The sequence below is a fragment of the Portunus trituberculatus genome, chromosome 9, assembly GCF_017591435.1.
Source record: "Portunus trituberculatus isolate SZX2019 chromosome 9, ASM1759143v1, whole genome shotgun sequence".
Classification (NCBI taxonomy): Eukaryota; Metazoa; Arthropoda; class Malacostraca; order Decapoda; family Portunidae; genus Portunus; species Portunus trituberculatus.
Window position 1 is genome coordinate 13,095,018 of NC_059263.1, and position 21,738 is coordinate 13,116,755.

The 21,738-nt window shown below is 40.9% G+C and overlaps 1 protein-coding gene across 1 annotated transcript in view; it reads right to left on the reverse strand.

Annotated features, from left to right (window-relative positions):
* Positions 1–21,738, reverse strand: part of LOC123501426 (leucine-rich PPR motif-containing protein, mitochondrial-like) — a 362,529-nt gene that overhangs the window by 149,513 nt on the left and 191,278 nt on the right. Inside the window, exon 17 of the mRNA XM_045250254.1 lies at positions 8,615–8,770. Coding sequence (XP_045106189.1) covers positions 8,615–8,770 — 156 coding nt within the window. The remainder of the gene's footprint in view (positions 1–8,614; positions 8,771–21,738) is intronic.

The window sequence follows — 21,738 nt, forward strand, 5'->3', positions numbered from 1 at the left end:
ACTGACCCTTGTGGAACTCCACTGGTTACCTTCTTCCACTCGGACTTCCTTCCTCTCACCACTGTTCTCATTTCTCTTCCCATTAAGTAATTTTCCATCCATTTTGTTAGTTCATCATTTACACCTCCAATCTTCTTTAGTTTCCACATCAGTCTATTGTGTGGTACTTTATCAAAGGCCATTCTCAAGTCCAGGTAGATAGCATCCACCCATCCCTCTCTGTTGTAGTATGTCAGCCACTCTTGAATAAAAACATAATAATTTGGATACGCACGATCTTCCTTTTCTGAAACCAAACTGTCTTTCACTCAGAATGTTTTCACTTTCTAGATACTCACTCCACTTAGCTTTAATTACTTCTTCACATACCTTGCACAATATACTAGTCAACGATACTGGTCTATAATTTAGCGGTTCCATTCTACTACCATTCTTATATATAGGCACAATGTCAGCTCTTTTCCACTCTTTTGGGACTAATCCTGTTCGTATGGAGGTTTCCACAATATCAAATACGGGGTTCAATAATTGATCCTTATATTCACTTAGCAACCTCCCAGATATGCCATCAGGCCCCACTGATTTATTAATATCCAGATTGCTTATAATTTTCCTTACATCTTCTTTAGTAACCATGATGTCCTGCGTTTGCTTTATTTCCGTAGGTCTTCCTCCCATAAAATGCTCCTCATTTGTACACTTTGCAAAAGTTGTCGTTCAAAATTTCAGCTATATCTCCAGCATCCTCATATACTTCTTCCCCGTTTTTTATCTTTACTATTGCGTCCCTTATATTTAGTTTTCCATTTATGAATTTGTAAAACATTTTTGGGTCACTATCACAGTTTTCCACCACCCTCTGTTCATATTCCTTCTGTGCTGTTCTCCTTACTTCAACATATCTATTCCTTGCTGTTTTGTAAACTTCTCTTGATAATACATCATTGTTTTTCTTAAGTTTCTTCCATGCCTTTTCTTTGTTCTTTTTTGCTTCTTCACAATTTTTATTAAACCACTGTTTATTATTTAAAGTCCTCTTTCTGTAATATGGCATAAACTTTTTCACAGCAAAGTTATACAAATCCATCAATTTATCGTATTTCAATTGCATATCCCTTTCCTGGTATACCACGGACCAGTCAATTTCATTAAAGAACTCCCTTATATGGTTATAATTTGCCCTAATATAATTTAATATTTCCTCCCTGCGTTCCACAATCTTATTCATGCTTAATTCCGTATCCAGCTCAAAGCTTAGGACATCATGATCGTTTCTCCCCAAGGGACATTTATGTTCAATTTCCTCTTTTAGAGAGATGTGTGTATTTACCTAGTTGTATTTACCTAGTTGTAGTTTTACAGGGCCTGGGCTTTATGCTCGTGTGGTCCCGTCTCCATATCTACACTTATCCAATTTTTCTTTAAAACTATGTACACTCTTTGCTGATACCACTTCCTCACTCAAACTGTTCCAAGTCTCAACACATCTTTATGGAAACTAAATTTTTAACATCTCTCAGACATCTTCCTTCCTCAGTTTCTTACTATGCGATCTTGTGCTTCTAATGTCATATTCTTCTCTCAGGATCAGTTTCTCATTATCCACTTCATCCATTCCGTTAATCAATTTATAAACTTGTATCAGATCCCCTCTCTCTTCTCTGCTCCAAGGTTGGTAGATCCATTGCCTTTAGTCTCTCCTCATATGACATCCCTTTAAATTCTGGAACCATTCTTGTAGCCATTTTTGTAGTCTCTAATTTTCTTATGTGTTTCTTTTTGGGGAGTCCACACAACTCCTGCATATTCCAATCTAGGTCTTATTTAGTACTTATCAATTTCTTCATCATTTCCTTGTCCATATAGTGAAATGCTACTCCAATATTCCTTAGCAAATTATACGTCTCTCTGAAAATTCTATCAATATGGCTAACCGGTTGATTATTTTCTTCCATTGTCACTCCCAAGTCCTTTTCCTTTTTTACTTTTTCTAGTTCTACTCCATCTCCCATCTTATAGATTCCCACTGGTCGTCTTTCACTTTTTCCCATTTCCATGACATGGCTTTTGTCCACATTGAATTCCATCTCCCATTTTTTGCTCCATTTCCAGATCTTGTTTAAGTCTTCCTGTAGTATTTCACAATCCTCTTTTGTTTAATGACTCTGCACAGTTTCGCATCGTCCGCAAACAGATTTATGTAGCTGTTCACTCCTCTGGCATGTCATTTATATATACGAGAAAAGTATTGGTGCCAATACTGACCCCTGTGGCACTCCGCTGTCTACTGTTCTCCACTTGGACTTCATATCTTTAACTATCGTCCTTATTTCTCTCCCCTTAAGTAATTCTTCATCCATCTCAATGTGCTTCCTTTTAAGCCACCCTTCTCCTCTAACTTCCATAGTAATCTTTCATGTGGCACTTTATCAAAAGCCTTTTTAGATCTAAATAAATACAGTCAACCCATCCTCTCTCTCTTGTACTTTATCAACTATTCTAGAGTAGAAACTCAATAAATTTGTTACACATGACCGACCTTTTCTAAAACTAAATTGGCTATTTGATAATAATTTGTTGTCTTCAAGAAACTCGATCCATTGTTTCTTTATTACTCTTTCACACATCTTGCATATTACACTAGTTAGTGATACCGGTCTGTAATTTAAAGGTTCTTCCTTCCTTCCGCTCTTATATATGGGAACCACCTCAGCTCTTTTCCACTCCACTGGCACTGTTCCATTTTCTATTGAGCATTTTATGATGTTGTATATTGGACTTGCTAGTTCTTCCCTACATTCTTTCAGTATTCTGCCTGAGACTTCATCCGGTCCCATTGCCTTTTCCTCATCCAATTCTGTCATCAACTTTTTTATTTCAAGCTTGGTTACTTTAATCTCTTTCATATAGACAGTCTCTATTACCCTGTGGTCTTTCAAATTTGGATTCCTTAGTAAAGACCTCATGAAATTTACTATTTAACAGTTCTGCCATACTTTTGGGTCTTCCACCATTCCGTTTTCTCCTTTTAACCTTTCTATTGTTTCTTTTTGTCTTATTTTTCCATTTATGAATCTGTAGAACAATTTTGGTTGTTCCTTACATTTTTCGACAATGTCCTTTTCATAGTTCTTTTCTTCTTCCTTTCTCACCTTAGCATATTCATTTCTTGCTGTTTTGAAGTTTTCCTTATTTTCTGGATTTCTGTTTCTTCTCCACCTTTTCCATGCTCCATCTCGTTTCTCCTTTGCCCTAGCACATCTTGCATTAAACCAATCTTTCTTTCCTTCTTCTTTAGGTCTATATTTCGGAACATATTCCCTGACCCCAGTTTTGTATATTTCCAAAAATAAGTTATATTTCTCTTGAACCGTTAATGAGTTTTCCATCTCCTCCCAGTTTACGTTTTAAAATAGTTCTTGAGATTCTCAATATCAGCCTTTCTGTAATTTAATCGGTCTCCTTTGTATGATTCATCTCTATCTTCCTTTCCTTCTTCTATATCCATCTCTAATATTACATGGTCACTCTTTCCCAATGGGCACTTGTATCTTATATCATCGTTAATTGGTATATCCCTTGTAAAAACTAGGTCTAATCTTGTCGGCTCATCGTTTCCTCTGAATCTTGTGTTTTCCTTTACTCTTTGGACCATCAAATTATCTATCATTAGGTTCAGGAATCTATCTCCTCAGGCATCTTCCCCCATACCACTTTCATAATTTTCCCAGTCTACCTCCTTACAGTTGAAATCTCCTATCAATATCACTTTTTTCCTTTCCTTAATGATTCTTGTAAGACTCCTTATTGTGTCATCTATCATGTCTCTATATTCTTGGTTAGTCCATGAGTTTGTTTTTGGTGGCACATATGTTCCAATGATTGTTAACTCCTTTTTGTTAATATGCATCTTAACATACAGTATTTCTGATTTTCCTTCCCCAAACTCCACTTGATTTACCACCATCTCCTTCCTTAACATCATCATGACTCCTCCTCCTCCTTTACCCACTCTCTCTCTCCTCCATATATTATACCTTTTATCTATGTGTGTGTGTGTGTGTGTGTGTGTGTGTGTGTGTGTGTGTGTGTGTGTGTGTGTGTGTGTGTGTGTGTGTGTGTGTGTGTGTGTGTGTGTGTGTTATGGCATACTTGAAGAGTATCTGTGGGAAACACTGTTATGCTTCCGCTCATTAGTGGCGCAGGCAATTCTATTTATGGTGGTGCCCATATTAGGGCCCATATCACCACCCAAGTGCCACCCAAGTGCATCTTTGGTGTAACCACCTAGAACCTGGGTATCATGGTGACATGCAGGTAACTTTAAATCACTTGACAAATGGCATAGCCACAAGCCAGGAGATGTTCACTGACAAGCCTTTATTTTCCACAAAAGTGAAGCAGCTCTTCTTTAAGAAAAGCCCTGTTAGATTCTCCCTCTGGGGTGTAGCACTTCTATTCCCTGAAATCCCACCTTTCAGACAAAGACAACTAGACCAAAACCAGATGGAAGATACTCAAGGAATGTTTCAACTGTGACCTGCCAACCTCTAGAGCCACAAGAAGCAAGGCAACATGAAAGGAGTGGAGCCTTGCCTAAAGTCCCAGAGGTGAGTTCTACCTAAATTTGCAGAATGGATGCAAGAAAATAGGGCTGAGGCAGTTCCAGAAACTCCCACACCTTGGTAATAAGATCAAGAAAGCAGCCACAAGTTTCTCCATTCTGATTGCTGTACTTCCTAATAATAATAATAATAAATGTTTATGATAATAATAATAATAATAATAATAATAATAATAATAATAATAATAATATTAATAATAAGAAGAAGAAAAATTATATTATTAATGTTATTTTATTATTATTATTTCAATATTATTATTGTTATTGTTATTATTGTTATTATTATTATCATTATTACTAATATTATTATCATTATTATCACTATCATTATTATCATTATTATTGCAATCTTTAGTATTAGTTTCATTATTGTTACTATTTCACTGCTTATATACGTATTTGCATTTTATGATCATCCTTATCACACTGGATTATATGAAACTTCCTGTCATGAGTCACTGCCCATTGGTTGGTGGTAACTGATTCCTGACAACCTTAACAAGACGGACATCTGGCGGTGAAAGTGGCACTAAGGATACAAGCGTTAAGCGGCACGAGCAGATGACTTTGCTGGTAAAAAAAAATTTTGCCAATAGTGAAGACTCAATACTCAAAGGTCTAAATACTTGAACTTTTCAATACTCGAAGGCAAAAGTTCGATTTAATACTTAAAAAAATACCTAATAGTTGAACGTCCACACCCGCGGTTGTAAACAAAGGCTCCCTGACGTCCCTCTTCCCCCTCTGCCAGTTGTGACTTGTCCTCCTGCGGTCATCAGAATAACATTCTCCTGCATTCTATCTTAGTTTTTCATTTATAAACTTACATTAACACCAAAGGCTTATTAGCGGTGAAAATATCTGTTAATCAAACGGCCACAAATTTGGTCATATACAAAGCTCTGTCATTTGCCTTCTCGCAGCCGCCAATGTACCGTTTCAATGTCGTATTACTGGTAATGCTGGTATATCGGATGGTGGTGTGCATCAGTATTCTTACCACAGTCTTGAGATAAACAACAATCTTCTTCCTTCTGTCAGTAGTAGTTTTTCATTTAGAAACTTACTATGACACCAAAGTGGCTTAGTAGTGATGAAAATAAGGAATCTGGTTCTGTCAGAGTTCCTAACGAGTCGAAGGCAGCGTGTGACTGTTGATGGCTGCCTTAGTTCTTTTAGTCCAGTTGTATCCGGTGTTCCGCAGGGAAGTGTTCTGGGACCTCTTCTTTTTATTATTTATACATCTGACATGTGGTGTGGGATTGAATCTAATATGGTTGCTTATGCTGATGACACCACTATATATGCGACAATTCCTTCCCCACAGGATAGGCAGAGAGTCGCTAATGTACTCACTCAAGATGTTTCAAGGATTCTGTCATGGTGTGATCGGTGGGTATGAAACTGAACCCGAGTAAATCCCATAGTATGGTTATTAGCAGATCAAGGACACCTTTCCCAGTTCACCCTGATATTGTTGTCAACGAAGTACCTATTCCTAATTGTTCGTCTCTGAAGTTACTCGGAGTCACCCTTGATCCCAAACTTACTTTTGAGTTGCACTTGCTCACTTGCATCATCAGTCTCATGTAAAGTTGGTTTGTTACGCAAATGTAGGCGGATATATTCCTCTGATGATATTGTAAGAAATTGCTTTTACTCTTTCATACTGCCTCATTTTGAATATTGTCACTCTGTGTGGATCTCTGCAGCAGAGTCTCACTTAAAGCTTTTAGATAGAGCATTCAACCAGATTAAATTTCTTCTTCCTAATCTTGAGATTAATCTTCGCATCGCCGTTTGGTTGGATCATTGTCCTATTTCTTCAAAATCATGTCTAATTCCAACCACCCGTTGCATTGTCATTTGCCTGCCCTTCACTACCAGCACGTGCTACAAGACAATCCTTGATCATGAATGACCGTTCCTTGTCTGTGAATGGATGTAATATCACAATTTTCCGGTGTTTTATCCCAGTATCTGCTAGACTCTGGAATACAATTCCCAACGAGATTGTTAATTCTAGTAACATTGAAGCATTTAAAAAATGTGTGAATACCTTTCTTCTCTCTGAACTCACTACCTCTTAGATTTCTACCAATCTTCCTATTCTGTTGTTCATTCCTGTTACTTCCTTTCACTTATCGGTGAGGTGCCGCCCACTGGGCCTTTGGGTTTATGCAGTTATGCTTTCCAGTGGGTCGCCTTCATTGACCTCATAATAATAATAATAATAATAATAGAGTGAAAGTGTTAGTGAGCCACAGCACTCCATTCGTAGATTCACAGGAATCACACCAGGAGAAAAGTTACAAAGATGTTTTCATGAATGGTGACTCATCCTCCAGTGACCTTCCTCCTGCCCACCCTTCTCCCTCCTCTTCTAAGTTATCCATCAACAGCCTTCATTTACGGTGTGTACAAAACAAAATTGTAAAAAAAAATACATTTAAGTTTTTATAAACTTGAGGTTTTGATAAGATTGGAACGAATTACCTGATTTATAGGTATCAATAGTCTAACTTTTTAATACTCAAACAGCCATTTGGAATTAATTAAGTTCGAGTATTGAGTCTCCACTGTACTAAGATTTCTACCAGTATAGTACCATTAAGCTTGTTACTGGTAATGCCAGTAAATGTACCAGCACTTGCCCACCGGTAAACACCACGGTCATGAAAACAACAACATTCTCCTGCATTCTGCCTGTAGTTTCCAATTTAGAAATTTACAACAGCATCAAAGAGGCTTATTAGCAGTGAAAATAAGGAATCTAGTGAGAGTGCAAGTGTTAGTGGTGCACAGCCCTCCACTAGTGGGTTCACAGGAATCCCATCATAAGACGAGTTGCCAGTCTTTTCATGAATGGTGACTCGTCCTCCGGTGAATAACCTCCCTCCTCCTCTCCACTCTTCTCCCATCCTCCTTTGTGTTATCCATCGCTAGACTTCACTTCTGGTAAGTAAAAACCCTATCCTATAGCGCTGCTCAAGGCAGTCACACCTCATGAGTCTCCATGCACACTCCCTTCCCATGCCAAGTAACTCCCAGCAACAGGCATTGACTTGCTATAAGCATGAGCTCTGTGGACGTCCCCTTGGCCTCCTCCATGCTGGGTTATCCCTTTCGAAGACAACCCGATATGCAGGATCGGCTTCCAGGTAGTGTGCCACATGCACATATAGTTGCAGTTAGCAATGATGGACTATGCTGGTAATCAGCTTCAAATCAGTCTCACGGAGCAATCGCTGATTTGACACAAAGTCATACCAGTGGTACCCCCATGATTCTGTGAAGGCATCTAGTACCAAAGACATCAATCTGCCTCTTCAGATCGGTGTTCAGCATCCATGTCTCACAACCGTAGAGTAAGACAGGGATCACCAGATTTGAAGATCGAAAATCCAATCCAAAATTTGCAGGAGTTTATTTCATAATACATGTACCTAGTATGGAAAATCAATTACTGTTTTCATTATTATTTCTGCAGAGAGAGAGAGAGAGAGAGAGAGAGAGAGAGAGAGAGAGAGAGAGAGAGAGAGAGAGAGAGAGAGAGAGAGAGAGAGAGAGAGAGAGAGAGAGAGAGAGAGAGAGAGAGGTGTCTCTGAGTTAGGTATCCCACAATCACATCCCAGCCCAGATACAGGAGTCATTTTCTATTGCCTGGAATGAAGAGGTTAACCTTTTGATCTCCATACCCCTTAATAATATATATAAAAATTATCCAAATGTACACAAATCTCAAGGTAATGTGTCACAATACTGAAAGGGTTAAAAAGAGAATAAAAAAATTCAAAATTATGATTCTTAAGAATATTTTGAGTGGAAAATGTCACCAAAGACAAAAGACTATGAAAACCATAGATACAAAGAACTCTTCTGAAAATCATTACAGCAAAGAAGTTATCATTTCTAGATCATGTGATAAGTGGGGGAGCCAGAAGAAAACCTGCCAATAAAACAGACAGAGGGGCACAAAAAGTGAAATACCTGGACTGCTTGGTATGAGACACTGGAGACAACAGAGGAGCACAAGATTTATTACGAGAGGTAGATGTTCGGGAGAGATGGCGTTCCATAGGTGAAGACGACAAAAAACTGGCACATCGGTTAGGTAAGGCAACACCAAAAGTTTCACCAAAATCCCTAAAAGAGGATGACCATGATTCAGTAAGGAAAGGCAAATAATAGAAGAGTCACCACAACAGATCCCATACTAGCAATCAGATTTAAGGTTTTCAAGTGATAGATGTTTAAGAATATTCTTGAGACTATATTAAAAATCTAAGAAAAGCCCAGAAATTACAACAGTATGATGATACACTGTGGTGTGTACGTGTGTACAGTAGAATCTCGAATCTCGATCGTAATTGGGACCCAAAATACTGATCGAGATTCGAAATATCGAGATGGGTTAACTTCATATAGGAAAATGCAATTGGGACCAAAACTTTGGCAACTAACCTATATCAAGTACACAAACTCTCAGGCTGACAACTAAAGTACTTACCACACTACACACTGCAGTTCATATAATAAAACTAATGAAATGTTACAATAAAACAACACATATTTACCTTATATTTATTGAAATAAAATTAGGGTGATTGATGGGGCTGGGCTGGTGGCTCGCTACTGGAACTCACCACCTTCACTCCCTAATCTTGTCATGGCCTTATGATGTTCTCTCCACTGCAGCCAGCACCGTCAGTCTCTGCATTAAATCCTACAAATGGTGGTTCTTCTGGTAGTTCAGTGTCCAAAGCATCAAGGTCTATTGGTCCTTCGTCGTCTTCTTCTGTGACATTCTCGATGACCTCGGCGACTCGCTGCTGCATCTTGAACAACCTCGTTATAGTGGACTGTTTTTGTTCATTGGCTTTACTGTTGTAAATGCCCATCATTTTTCTATTGAGATAATCAAAAGCCTCCTGGAGAGTTTCATTCTCCACTTTTCCCTCCACAATATCCCTGGCCTTTGCCACAAGCCCCAGTGCCTCGGACAACTGTTGAACACTCAGGAAGGGAGGCTGTGACACGGTATCAGGCTGTTCCAATTCTTCCTCCATTACGTCTTCTTTAATTAAATTTTTGATTGCTTCACTTGCATCAACCTTTTCTCCTAATAACTCTTTCATCACATCATTCTCATTAACATCACAGAATCCAGGGGCAGGAACAGTTGTAATAGATGTCACAGCGTCAGCCAGTAGATGAGCTTGTCGTTGAATTTGTGAGGAATCTGAAGAATCTTTCTCGGCTAGCAGATTTTCCCAGGCATGTCTGATAGTTGCATCTGATATGTTATTCCAAGCTTTCACCATTAAATCCACTGCATTCCGGATGTTGTAGGATTTCCAGAACTGCCTCACAGAAATAGCTCCTTTTGACGAAACGTCTTCCTCAGTGGTGACCTTGGGCTTGGCGGCGGCTTGGGTGGCGGTGTCGGTGGCCTGGTTGGAGGTGGCGGACAGTTCACGATCACTTTCACTTTCATTCGTGGAGTTTTCGATCTCAACCAGCTCATCATTGCTATCTGTTTCATGCCGCATTTTGTCATGAAGGTACTTATAGTATAATAGCTTTACATTGGCTATTATTTCCTGGTCCAGGGGTTGTAATATGGAAGTAGTGTTTGGGGGCAAAAACACGACTTGAACACATGGATGCCTCCCTATGAGGAATTTTGCATGGCCAGGTGCATTGTCTAGAAAGAGAAGGATTTTGAAATCCAGGTTTAGTTCCTCACACTTTTTCTTTGCATCAGGGGCAAAGTATTTATCGAACCACTCGATAGAAAGTGCTGAGGTCATATAGGCTGAAGCTGTAGTCTCCCAATAAACATTCAGTTGTTGTATATCTGCGTGTTTATAAGGTCTAGGCCTTTTGTATTTGTGAATGATAAGAGGTTTCATTTTGTGGCTGCCAGAAGAATTACAAGTAAAAAGAAAGCTGATACATTCTTTGGACACTTTTACTCCTGGTGCTTGTTTTTCATTTTTAGAAATGAAGGTGGCTTTGGGAGAACGTTTCCAATAAAGGCCAGTCTCATCACCATTATATATCTGGTCTTTGCAATAGCCTCCATCTTCTATTATTTGTTTGACTATTGCGGGATAATTAGCAGCACTTTCACTATCAGCAGAAGATATTTTGCCTTGATACTGTGCATATTTAATGCCACACCGCTTCTTAAACTTCTGAAGCCACCCCACAGAAGCATTAAATGCAGATGGATTTTTTACTTGTTTTTTCTTGCAAACAGCCTGGTAGAATATCCTTGCCTGTTCACGCAGCTGAGGACCATTGATACTAGCTACCTCTCTTGCTCGTCGTTGAATCCACTTCACCAGATAATATTCCATTTCTGCCACTAGACGATTACTTTCATTATAAATACACGTGATGCGGCGCTGTCCAAGTGTGTTTCCTGTGAACAATTTTTTTGCCAATGTCACTGATTTTTTCACTTCATCTTTTTTGCTTTTCAATGTGGAAGTAGTACTCTGAGGAATGCCAGTAAGTTTTTGTATTTCACTGACTCTGTAGCCTTTCTCCAAGAGCTGCAACACTTTATCCTTGTCCTCTGCAGTGTATTTGTTCAGTCTTTTGTCCTTTCGATAATCACGTTTTTCACTTCCGCATTTTTTCACACTTTGTTGTCCTTTACACTCATTTTCGCTCTTATCCACCCCTTGGGCCCTTCCATTGGCTGCGGGAAACATGATGAATGGGATCCAGGTAGCCTGCCCGCACCCGTAAACGATCTTGACCGCGCACACCGCACACACTGGTTTTAAACAGAGCGGGGGGAGGCCGCGTGTACTGATACACTCCACAAGCTGCCGCTAGGTGGGAGAGCAATCAAAACAATCGCATCGCGATGCGCCACGTTTTTGATGAAAAAAAAAATACAGCAATCGAGATTTGTGTAATTTCATCGAGATGTGTGAATAGTGGGTTTTTTTATGGTGCAATCGAGATGCGAAATATCGAGATGAGATTGATCGAGATTCGAGATTCTACTGTATTTACCTAGTTGTATTCATCAATCAATCAATCAATCATGGGGGGCATACACCCCAACGAACCACCCATCTGCTGTTCAGATAGCACTAGCCTGAGATGTAGACTTGAAGTGGAATTTCTTCAGGGCTCCATAGGCAGGTCAGAGGCCATTAGCATTTAAATAACACTCTACATCCTCAGCGAGACCCCTGACATACTTCTCCTTGTCTCTAATCAGGAGAGCTCTAGTCCTACATGACAGAGCCCTGTACTGGTTGCAGATCCCAGCAAGTCTGACAATACGACGACTCTCCTCAATACTGTCCAGCATCTCTTCCAAGGCAAAGCCACTCCATGACTTTGGGTGCTCACCAACACATTCCTTGGCAGCCTCAAGAGTCTCACATTTAAAGTTATTCCTCAATGGTGTTGAGCACTCTAAACCGACTGGAGACTGTCACTGCATACTCCTGGGCACATGTCAAACACAATGTGATCATATCTTAGAGGCTTTCTGGACTTGACATGCAGCTTGAGTGTAGCAACAACAAGCCTGTGATCAGTCACAAAGAACTCAGCACTCAGAAAAATCCTGCAGTTCTGAAGGATCCTCCAACGAGTACTAACAAGGATATGGTAGATCTCCTTCGCTACCCCTCCAGCATTGCTATACCAAGTCCAGTGGTGCAGTGCTGGTCTCTGATACAAAAGTAACCTGCAATTTTCAACCTTCTGGATCTTGCAAGATTCAGAAGGAAAGAGCTGTTGTTATTCCTAGTACCAGAGCCATGGGGACCAACACATAGCTTGTAGCTGGCTCTCTCAGTGCCAGTCACAGCATTAAAGTTGCCCAAGACAATAAGTGCATCACGACAGAGACACTGGTCCAGTACAGAATTGAGTTTGGTATAGAACGTCTCCTTCTCTTCAGTTTCGTGCACCTCAGTAGGAGCGTATATTGCAACAACAGACATGAAACCTAGACTGTGCTTCACCCTTAGTCGCATTATATGCTCATCATCCAGAGTAACCTCTACAACAGACAGCTGCAGTCTGCTGGAGACACCTATGGCTACCCCCTTGACATGGTGACCATTGGTCATGCCGAACCAATAGTAAGTAAAACCCTTGCTACTGGTCTCGCCACTGCCAGGCCTCCTTATTTCAGAGAGTCCCACCATATCCACCCTCTGCCTACTCAGCTCATCCGATTGATGAGGCAGTCAGTGATCCTCTGGGAGGCTCAGGACGTTCCAGGATCCTACACGTAGAACCCTCCAAAGGTTTACCCAAGGAATGGTCCGACAGGCAGGTGCCACATCTGCAACCTCCCGGCATCTCCAAAGTTAAAAATAGGGTGAGGGGATCCTCCCGTCCCTCTCAAGACACATGGATCTCGCAAGCTTTCCCCTGCATCCGTCACACAGGCAGGCAAGCCCCTCTAGTGCCCTGGCATCCAAGGAGTTTGCAAGGTCAGACCCCCCAGCAGAACCGGATTGGGATCATGACTAGAGGCTCAACTCATGCCTAGAGCCTTGAGCCTTGAGCCTCTAACTCTGGTAGTGACTGTGGAGTTTTTACAGGGAGGGGTTGTAAACCCCACCCCAACCCAGCTAGGTTAGCTGGGCAGGGACACTAGTATTCCTGAGGGTATACACCCAGGCTGCTCAAGGAAGAACAGAAAGGGAAACAAAGACAGCAGAAACAGAAGGGGGACTGAGCTATGGGAGGTAGAAGGCACTCACTCCTCACTTGGATAGAATTTATCTAGTTGTATACTACAGGATTAGAGTAGGGCTCATAGTGACCTCTCTCCATATCTACTTTTATCAACTTTTCCTTAAATGAATGCACTTTTTATGCTGTCTTTTTACTCAAGCCATTCAAGATATTCACCCTTCTATGTGGAAAACTAAACTTTTCAGTATTCATCAAACATTGATTCTTCATGATCTTGGAGTGTCCACTTGTCTGTTTATCTCCATCTTCTCTCAATGATACCAGATCATGTCTGTCTATTTTTTCCATAGAGATTACTATTTCATATATCTTTATCAGATCTCTCTCCCATCTATCTTTCAAAGTTGGTAGTCCCATTTCCTTCAGTCTTTCTTCATAGGTAAGGTCCTTCATCTTTTTCACCATTGTTGTGGTGGACTAGTCCATATATTTATTCTATTATTACTATATTACAATATATAATCATAGCATAATGTATATTTATTTGTTTATTATTATTACTATTTCATTATATTATTAATTATCATATATCTATTTATAAGTTTATATATGTTTTATACATAGCATGTCTGTATGCTTTGCATTATGGGAAGCATATTTTCCACACGTCCGCAAGTGGCGTGTGTTACGGCCCGCCCGTAACATACTCCACTACCATCACCTCCTCCGCTTGCTACCTCGTTCGGCACCTCTCCATCTCCCCTTCCACGTCACCGTCTCATGAAGCCCCGCTACTGTCCCGAAGTTGGATTCAAGCAGCCCCATTCGACTCAAGCGGAAGTGTTAAGCAAGCTCCCTGATTTCTGGAAGTCAGTCGAGGTCAAGGCCTCAACCAGTGAACACAATGCCTCTTGGATTACCATGGGATCCACCATCACCCAGCACTTCACCACTGCAATACCTCATAAGTATCACTTCCCCTCGTCCTGTTTTTTCTACATTGCCTTCATATAGGATTAGTATTATTGTTAGGTATTAAGTTGGGTTCTTTATTATTGTATTTATTTCTGTTATATATATATATGTGTATGTCATTTTCATGTTTCATGTTATATCTATATGTGTATGTCAGTTTCATTGTTATTGGGTTATTAACCCTTTCCTTCCGGCGCTTAAACTATTTTCCCGTTTGCTATGACGGCTAAAAATGGTAAACCTAGAAATTGTCAGAAAACTGTTTGAATACTAATAATTATTTTCTCTTTGTTATTCTGAATACAATGATGTACTTTGCAGCTCGATGTGAACTCTGAAAGTTCAGTTTATGCCTTATCAAGGATTCCTCCTCCTCCCACTGTGTGATCCGTCTTCCAAAAACAGCCCGGAGAGCAATGACACCGTGCACACGCGCGAACGCACGCACGCACACACACAGGTACAGGAGGAGGGAAAAGACCTAGTACAAGAAATAGAGGACTTCCATAGAATTGGAAAGTTCACAGGAGAAGGTATGAGGCCAATAAGAATCAAACTTAAGTCACAAAAGGATGTAGATGAATTGGTGGAGAAGTCATGGAGGCTAGCCCAGCAGGAAACAACAATGAAGATTTGGTTGAGAAGAGATCTCGGTGAAAAGGAAAGAGAAATGTTAAATGAGTTGAGAAAGGAGGCTTTGAAAAAATGAAGAGAGGACAGAAGAGGAGAAGAAAGAGTTTTCTGGAGAATCTTGGATATGAGACTGAGGAAGTGGTTCATAACCCAGAAAAGTACAGCAAGAAAGGACTAAAGAAACTTACGTATGAGCGGAATGTAATGTATTCCAACATAAATGGAGTGATATCGGGATTTTAGAACTCAACGATTACTTGAGGGACAAGAACCCAGATATTGTGGGTCTTACTGAAACAAAACTGAGAGAGGAGAAGACCTGATGATGGTTGGAGAAGGGAAATATAATGTTTGGAAAAGAAATAGAGTAGGTAAGATGGGAGGAGGAGTGATGTTGCTGGTTAAAAAAGATATAAAGGTGGATCAAGTGAAAGAAGGTATGGGAAAGGCAGAAGTGCTAAAGATCAGAGCAGAAACTAATGAAGGAAAAAGAGGCACTACATAGTGGTGTACGTACCACCTAAGACAAATGCATGGTCAGTACAGGAATATGAAGAAATGATAAGTGATACAGGAACATGTCTGGAAGAAATGTTGGGTGGCTGTGAACGAACTATAATGATGGGAGATTTTAATTGTAAAGAGGTGTGTTGGGAGGACTGGTCAATGGAAGGATCAGAGACAACATGGGGAAATACACTATTGACACTGGCAATGGAAAATGTGTTAACTCAGTGGGTCAAAGAAGATACTAGGTTTGGAGGAGAGGGAGCATCGTCAAGACTGGACTTGGTCTTTAGTACAGAGCCAATGGTCATTGAGGAGATGAGGGTGGAGTGCCCTTTAGCAAAGAGTGATCATGCAGTTTTGGAGTTCAAGGTGATAGATGAAGAGAAATCTAGAAGAAATGAAGAATATAAAGTGGGAAGATGGAATTATGCCAAGACAGATTTTGGAAACCTAAAGAAATTCTTTCAAGAGACAAATTGGATGAAATTCAAGAGTGCTAAGGGAGCAAATGAAAAGTGGAAGGAATTTATAAAAATATACAAAGAAGGTGAGAAAAATTTGTACCAATAAGACAACATAGAGAAGTTGGAAAGCAGGACTGGTTTAACGATAGATGTGAAAAGGCTAGAACAAGAAAAGAGGATGCATGGAAGAGGTGGAGAAGGAAAAGACGGATTAAGCAGTGGGAAAGTTACAAAAGAGCAAGAAATGAATATGTGTTGATTAGAAGAGAAGAAAGAAAGAAACAAGAAAAGGATATAATTGATAAATGTAAAGACCAACCAAGGCTTTTTTACAGACATGTGAACAACAACATCAAAAATAGAGAAAGTATTGAAAGTTTAGAAGTAAATGGAGTATGCAGTGAGGATCCCAGGAAATGGCAGAGGCTATGAATGGATGCTTTCGGAAGGTATTCACAAAGGAGACTGCTTTTGACAAACCACTGGTAATGGAACAGAAAGGGATTATGAAGGAGTTTCAAGTAACTGTGGAGGAGATCAAGAATATGATGGGGAGTTTAGAAGTGAGAAAAGCTGTGGGACCTGATGGGGTATCAGGATGGATTTTAAGAGAATGCAGGAGCAACTGGCAGAAAAAGTTTGTGAAGTAATTGATGCCTCATTAAGGGAAGGTGTAGTGCCCCAAGACTGGAAAAGAGCTAACATTGTCCCAATTTATAAATCAGGTAACAAGAGAGACCCATTGAACTATAGACCAGTGTCACTTACAAGTGTGGTAGCTAAGATGTGTGAGAGGGTGGTGAAGAATAGATGGACAGACTTCTTGGAGAAAAATGACATACTTTGTGAGTGTCAATTTGGTTTTAGAAAAGGGCGTTCATGCACGACAAACCTGATATGTTACTATTCGAGGGTGATAGATGTAATACAGGAAAGAGATGGTTGGGCTGATGGAATATATCTGGATTTAAAAAAGGCCTTTGATAAGGTACAGGTATCCCTTGGTTAACGATAGGGTTACGTTTCCCAAAAACAGATCGCTAACCGAAACGATCGCTAACTGAGGGATTTGAAATTATCAACTACATACATGTATTTCGCGATGCGTAAATAAACGACACTTTCTATGTTGTTAGTTGTTATTTACACCTTTAGAATTGGTAGTACTTACCTTGAGGAGTGGATGTGATATGCGTAGTGTGTTGTTTTGTGAGGGACACAGGGCCTTGGAGGATTAAATCATCATGACAGACCCAAACTCGGTCAGCTGCTTCAAACCCTTCAAATTCTTGAGAGAATACGTTTTCCAGTGGGGGTGGGTCATCCAGGCTCTCCTCATCGTCACTCAAGGTTACGGTGGATGTGAAGGATAGATTGGATGTGGGTGGAGTTGTTTTGGAGGTGGATGGAGTTGTTTTGGAAGTGGGTGGAGTTTTTCGAGGTAGCAGGACGAACTTTGAAGTACGACGAGATGACTCCTATGGAAGTAGATGGGATTGCTTTTGAGGTGGATGGGGTAGCTTGGGAGGTGGATGGAGTTGCTTGATCGGTAGATGGGGTTGCTTGGGATGTGGATGGGGTTGCTTGGGCGGTGAGTGGTTTGAAGAAAGATGAGATGACTGTCTGTTTTGCCATCCTTTTCTTTGCCTCAAATAGTTCTTTATACACTTTCATGTCATTTTCTATAGCATTAGTCACGCCATTACTGGTTTGGGTTGGGGTCATTCTCCTGGAGAAGATGTATGGCCTGGTTAATATGATTAAAATCTCCTCGAAAATCTTGACGGAGAGGGTTCTTTCAGGCTCCTTGTCCTCCTCCATTTCCTCCAAAGTATTTTGTTTCTCCAACTCCATGAGGTCGTGGTGGAGAGAGGCTCAGAATGACTGTCCAGCAGTTCTTGTACGCCATTCTCCACCTCATTGAAGCCTGCCTTATGGGAGATATGAACGATGTCTTTCCTTACTGCTGTAACATCGACAGGGACTTCCTGTTTACGTTCCACGCACTCAGGCCACAAATTACGAACATCCATTCATTGCCGACTTGGACACCTCCTTCCATGACTCGTCGATGTTGTCGATCCCCTTTTTAATGTTATAATCCTTCCAAAATTGTTTCATGGTCGGCTTGTCAGGGGTGTCAATGCAGGCCAACAGCTGTTTCATGGTGCCGCTGGTAATAGGCCTTGAAAGTAGCGATGACTCCTTGGTCCATCGGCTGGATGAGGGCAGTTGTGTTTGGGGCATAAACATGACCTCAATATTATCTGAGTCATTCATGCTCTCTGGGTGGCTGGGGCGTTGTCACACAGCAAGAGAAATCTGTTAGCAATGTTGTTTTGGGCAGCATATTCTTTTAGGAATTTGGAGAGGTATCCTGTCACGTAACTTTGCATGATAACAGTCGTCATCCACCCTTTTGTTTGCCTTCCATACTACGGGCAAATATTCCTTAATATAGCCAGACAGAGCTCTTGGGTTTTGGGAATGGTAAATAAGGCATGGTTTAAGCTTAAGATCACCAGCATTCCCCCACCAATAATGTTAACCTGTCTTTAGATGCCTTGAATCCTGGTGCCGACTTCTCCTCCTTTGCTATAAACGTTCTCGATGACATCTTCTTCCAATACAGGCCTGTCTCGTCAAAGTTTAGAACCTGCTTGGCTGAATAACCTCCTTCCTCGATGCGCTCTTTAAGCAAAGGCTTGAAGTTTGCAGCGGGTTGATCCGAACTCGCTGCCTGCCTACTAACCTTGAGGTTGTGTAGACTCACGATGTTTGAAACGTTCAAACCACCCCTTACTGGCCTTGAAGGACACTGTCTCGCCTATGTTGAATTCTGGTTTCAGGTCCTCCCACAGGCTCAGTGCCTTAGTAGTAACGAGTTGGGTAGAAAGAGGCATGCGGCGGTGTGTGTGGTCTTCAATCCATAGCCTCAGCAAACGTTCCAATTTTTCCATAATCGGTTCCTGTTACGAGTTGTTGTGTGTTTGTGCAGGTTTGTGACTTGGTTGGCCTGCTGCTTCACTTGTACTTTTTCTGGAGAACTGTTGATACAGTTGATTGAGATAAACCAAGGGCACGAGCAATAGAGTTTACCCTTCACCATCATGACGAGTCACAATGTTCAACTTAATATCAAGGCCAATGCTCTTTCTCGATTTTTAGCCTTATCTGGTGGAGAACAATCGTTGGGTCGCTTGAAGCCATCACTAAGTTCACTTGATCACAAATAAGCACAAAAAAAGAAGTTTAGAGCGAGCGTGATAGAGTTGTTGTTGCACAATCAAAACAGCGGAAAGACTGTGGTGTGTTTACTGCACGGGCCGCGGGTGGATGGAGGCGCTGCGATCGCGATTGCGATCGCGATTGCGATTGGTCAATCCGATCGTTAACCGAATTTTGGCGATCGTTAACCAAAAAATAGGGATTAATTTGGAGGGATCGTATGAGCGAAATATCGTTAAGTAGTCGATCGTTAACCGAGGGACACCTGTACCACACTGGAGACTGATCTGGAAACTTGAAATGGTAGGAGGAGTGCATGGCAGTTTACTAAAATGGATGGAAGACTTTTTGGTAGGAAGAGAAATGAGAACAATAATTAAGGACAGACCATCAGAATGGGGCTTGGTGGAGAGTGGAGTTCCACAGGGATCAGTGTTGGCACCAGTAATGTTCGCGGTCTACATAAATGACATGGTGGATGGGGTGTCCAGTTATGTGAGCCTATTTGCAGACGATGCAAAATTGTTAAGAAAAGTGAGATGTGACAAAGATTGCGAACTACTCCAGGAAGACTTGGACAGAATATGGAAATGGAGCTGTACATGGCAAATGGAGTTCAACACGACAAAATGCAAGAAATTAGAGTTTGGCAAGAGTGAAAGAAGAATCAGGAGTATGTACAAGATAGGAAATGAAGACATAAAAACCAGTCATGAAGAAAAGACCTTGGGGTGACAATTACCAATGACCTATCGCCAGAGAGACATATAAACAAAATAATTGGAGAAGTATTGAACTTATTGAGGAACATAAGAGTGGCGTCAGATATTTAGATGAAGAAATGATGAAGAAAATAATTACTGCAATGATAAGACCGAGGCTTGAATATGCAACAATACAGTGGGCTCGAACTTAAAGAAACACATAAGGAAACTAGAGAAAGTACAGAGGGCTGCAACAAAAATGGTGCCTGACTTAAGAGATTTGACTTATGAAGACAGACTGAAAAGAATGCAACTTCCAACCCTGGAAAACAGAAGAGAAAGGGGAGACCTGATAGCAATATACAGAGTGATGATTGGCATGGAAAAAATGGATAGGGAAGATCTGTGTATGTGGAATGAAAGAATGTCGAGAGGGCATGGGAAAAACTAAAATGGCCACTTATAGGAGAGATGTGAAAAATATAGCTTCCCTCATAGAAGGGTGGAAGCATGGAATAGTTTAGACGTGGAAGTGGTCAACGCAAGGAATATTCATGATTTTAAGAAAAAGCTGGACATTAATAGATATGGAGACGGGACAACACGAGCATAGCTCTTTTCCCGTATGTTACAATTAGGTAAATACAATTAGGTAAATAGACACAAACACACACGCACACGCACACGCACATGTAATGGAGAAGACTGGCTGGGTGACCAGCAGGCGACTGAGGCAAATAACATTATCTCTCTCTCTCTCTCTCTCTCTCTCTCTCTCTCTCTCTCTCTCTCTACACACACACACACAAACACACACAAACACACACACACACACACACATAATGGGGAAGACTGGGTGACCAGCAGGCGACCGAGGTGAATTACACACGCTTTCAAGCGCCAACCTGTTAGTTGATCTCTCTCTCTCTCTCTCTCTCTCTCTCTCTCTCTCTCTCTCTCTCTCTCTCTCTCTCTCTCTCTGACAAGTTACCTTCTACCATTTTATTATAAAATTGAAGATAATGAAAAAATTAACATGAAAGAATGATAGGTAATATTTTTTTTCACTTTCCGAGTCCTCACTAATGTCTTCGCTTTCTTCAGTTTCTTCTAAATATTCACTGTCACCGTCTTCAAACTCAGAAGCACTGCTAAATACATATGTTCTGTCCTGCTCCATGGTGAGTTATGATCTGTGATCCTTCGCTCTAATCAGGATGTCTCTTCGCACTTATCATGGTGCTTTCCACCCGGCGGGTCGATTGGGTTGCGGGGTTGCGAAGTGTCGCCCGGAGCAAGGGAAAATAGCTTAGTTACCGCTAAATTTCCAGAGCTATAATGACAACACTACATGTGATAACATGCCAGACACTTCCACTCACCATCTGACTCGAGAAATCGTGCTTGGAGCTCAAAATTGAGGCGCGAAAAATTCTTGATTATGGGTAAGATCGCCGTCGCTATAGACGCATTGATGCAATCGTATATATACGATTGCCGGAAGGAAAGGGTTAAATAGCTTCTTAAGCGCCCCCCTTTGCATTTCCTCACCAGTTGAACCTGCAGTGTTTTTATTTTATTGTTATTGTTCACCGGCTCCCCGATGCCAATCTTACCCATTTAACCGGTGAACGTAAAAATTGGTGACCGTGACAGGACCCTTATAACCCATGTTCAGTGTTCCATTTTTCCAGTGACTTTTTTTCTGTGATTACATTATTTTTCCGTATGTGTTTCTGTGGTGTTGTGACTTTGATGTGGTTTTTTTCTGTGACTTACTCTGCGTGTCGTTTAAATTTACCTTTGTGCGATCAAGTGGCTCCCTTTGGGTTAAAAGTGCTTCGTGACTTTCATTGGTATCGCATAGCAGTGGTAGAGCATGTTACGGCCCGCCCGTAACATACTCCACTAC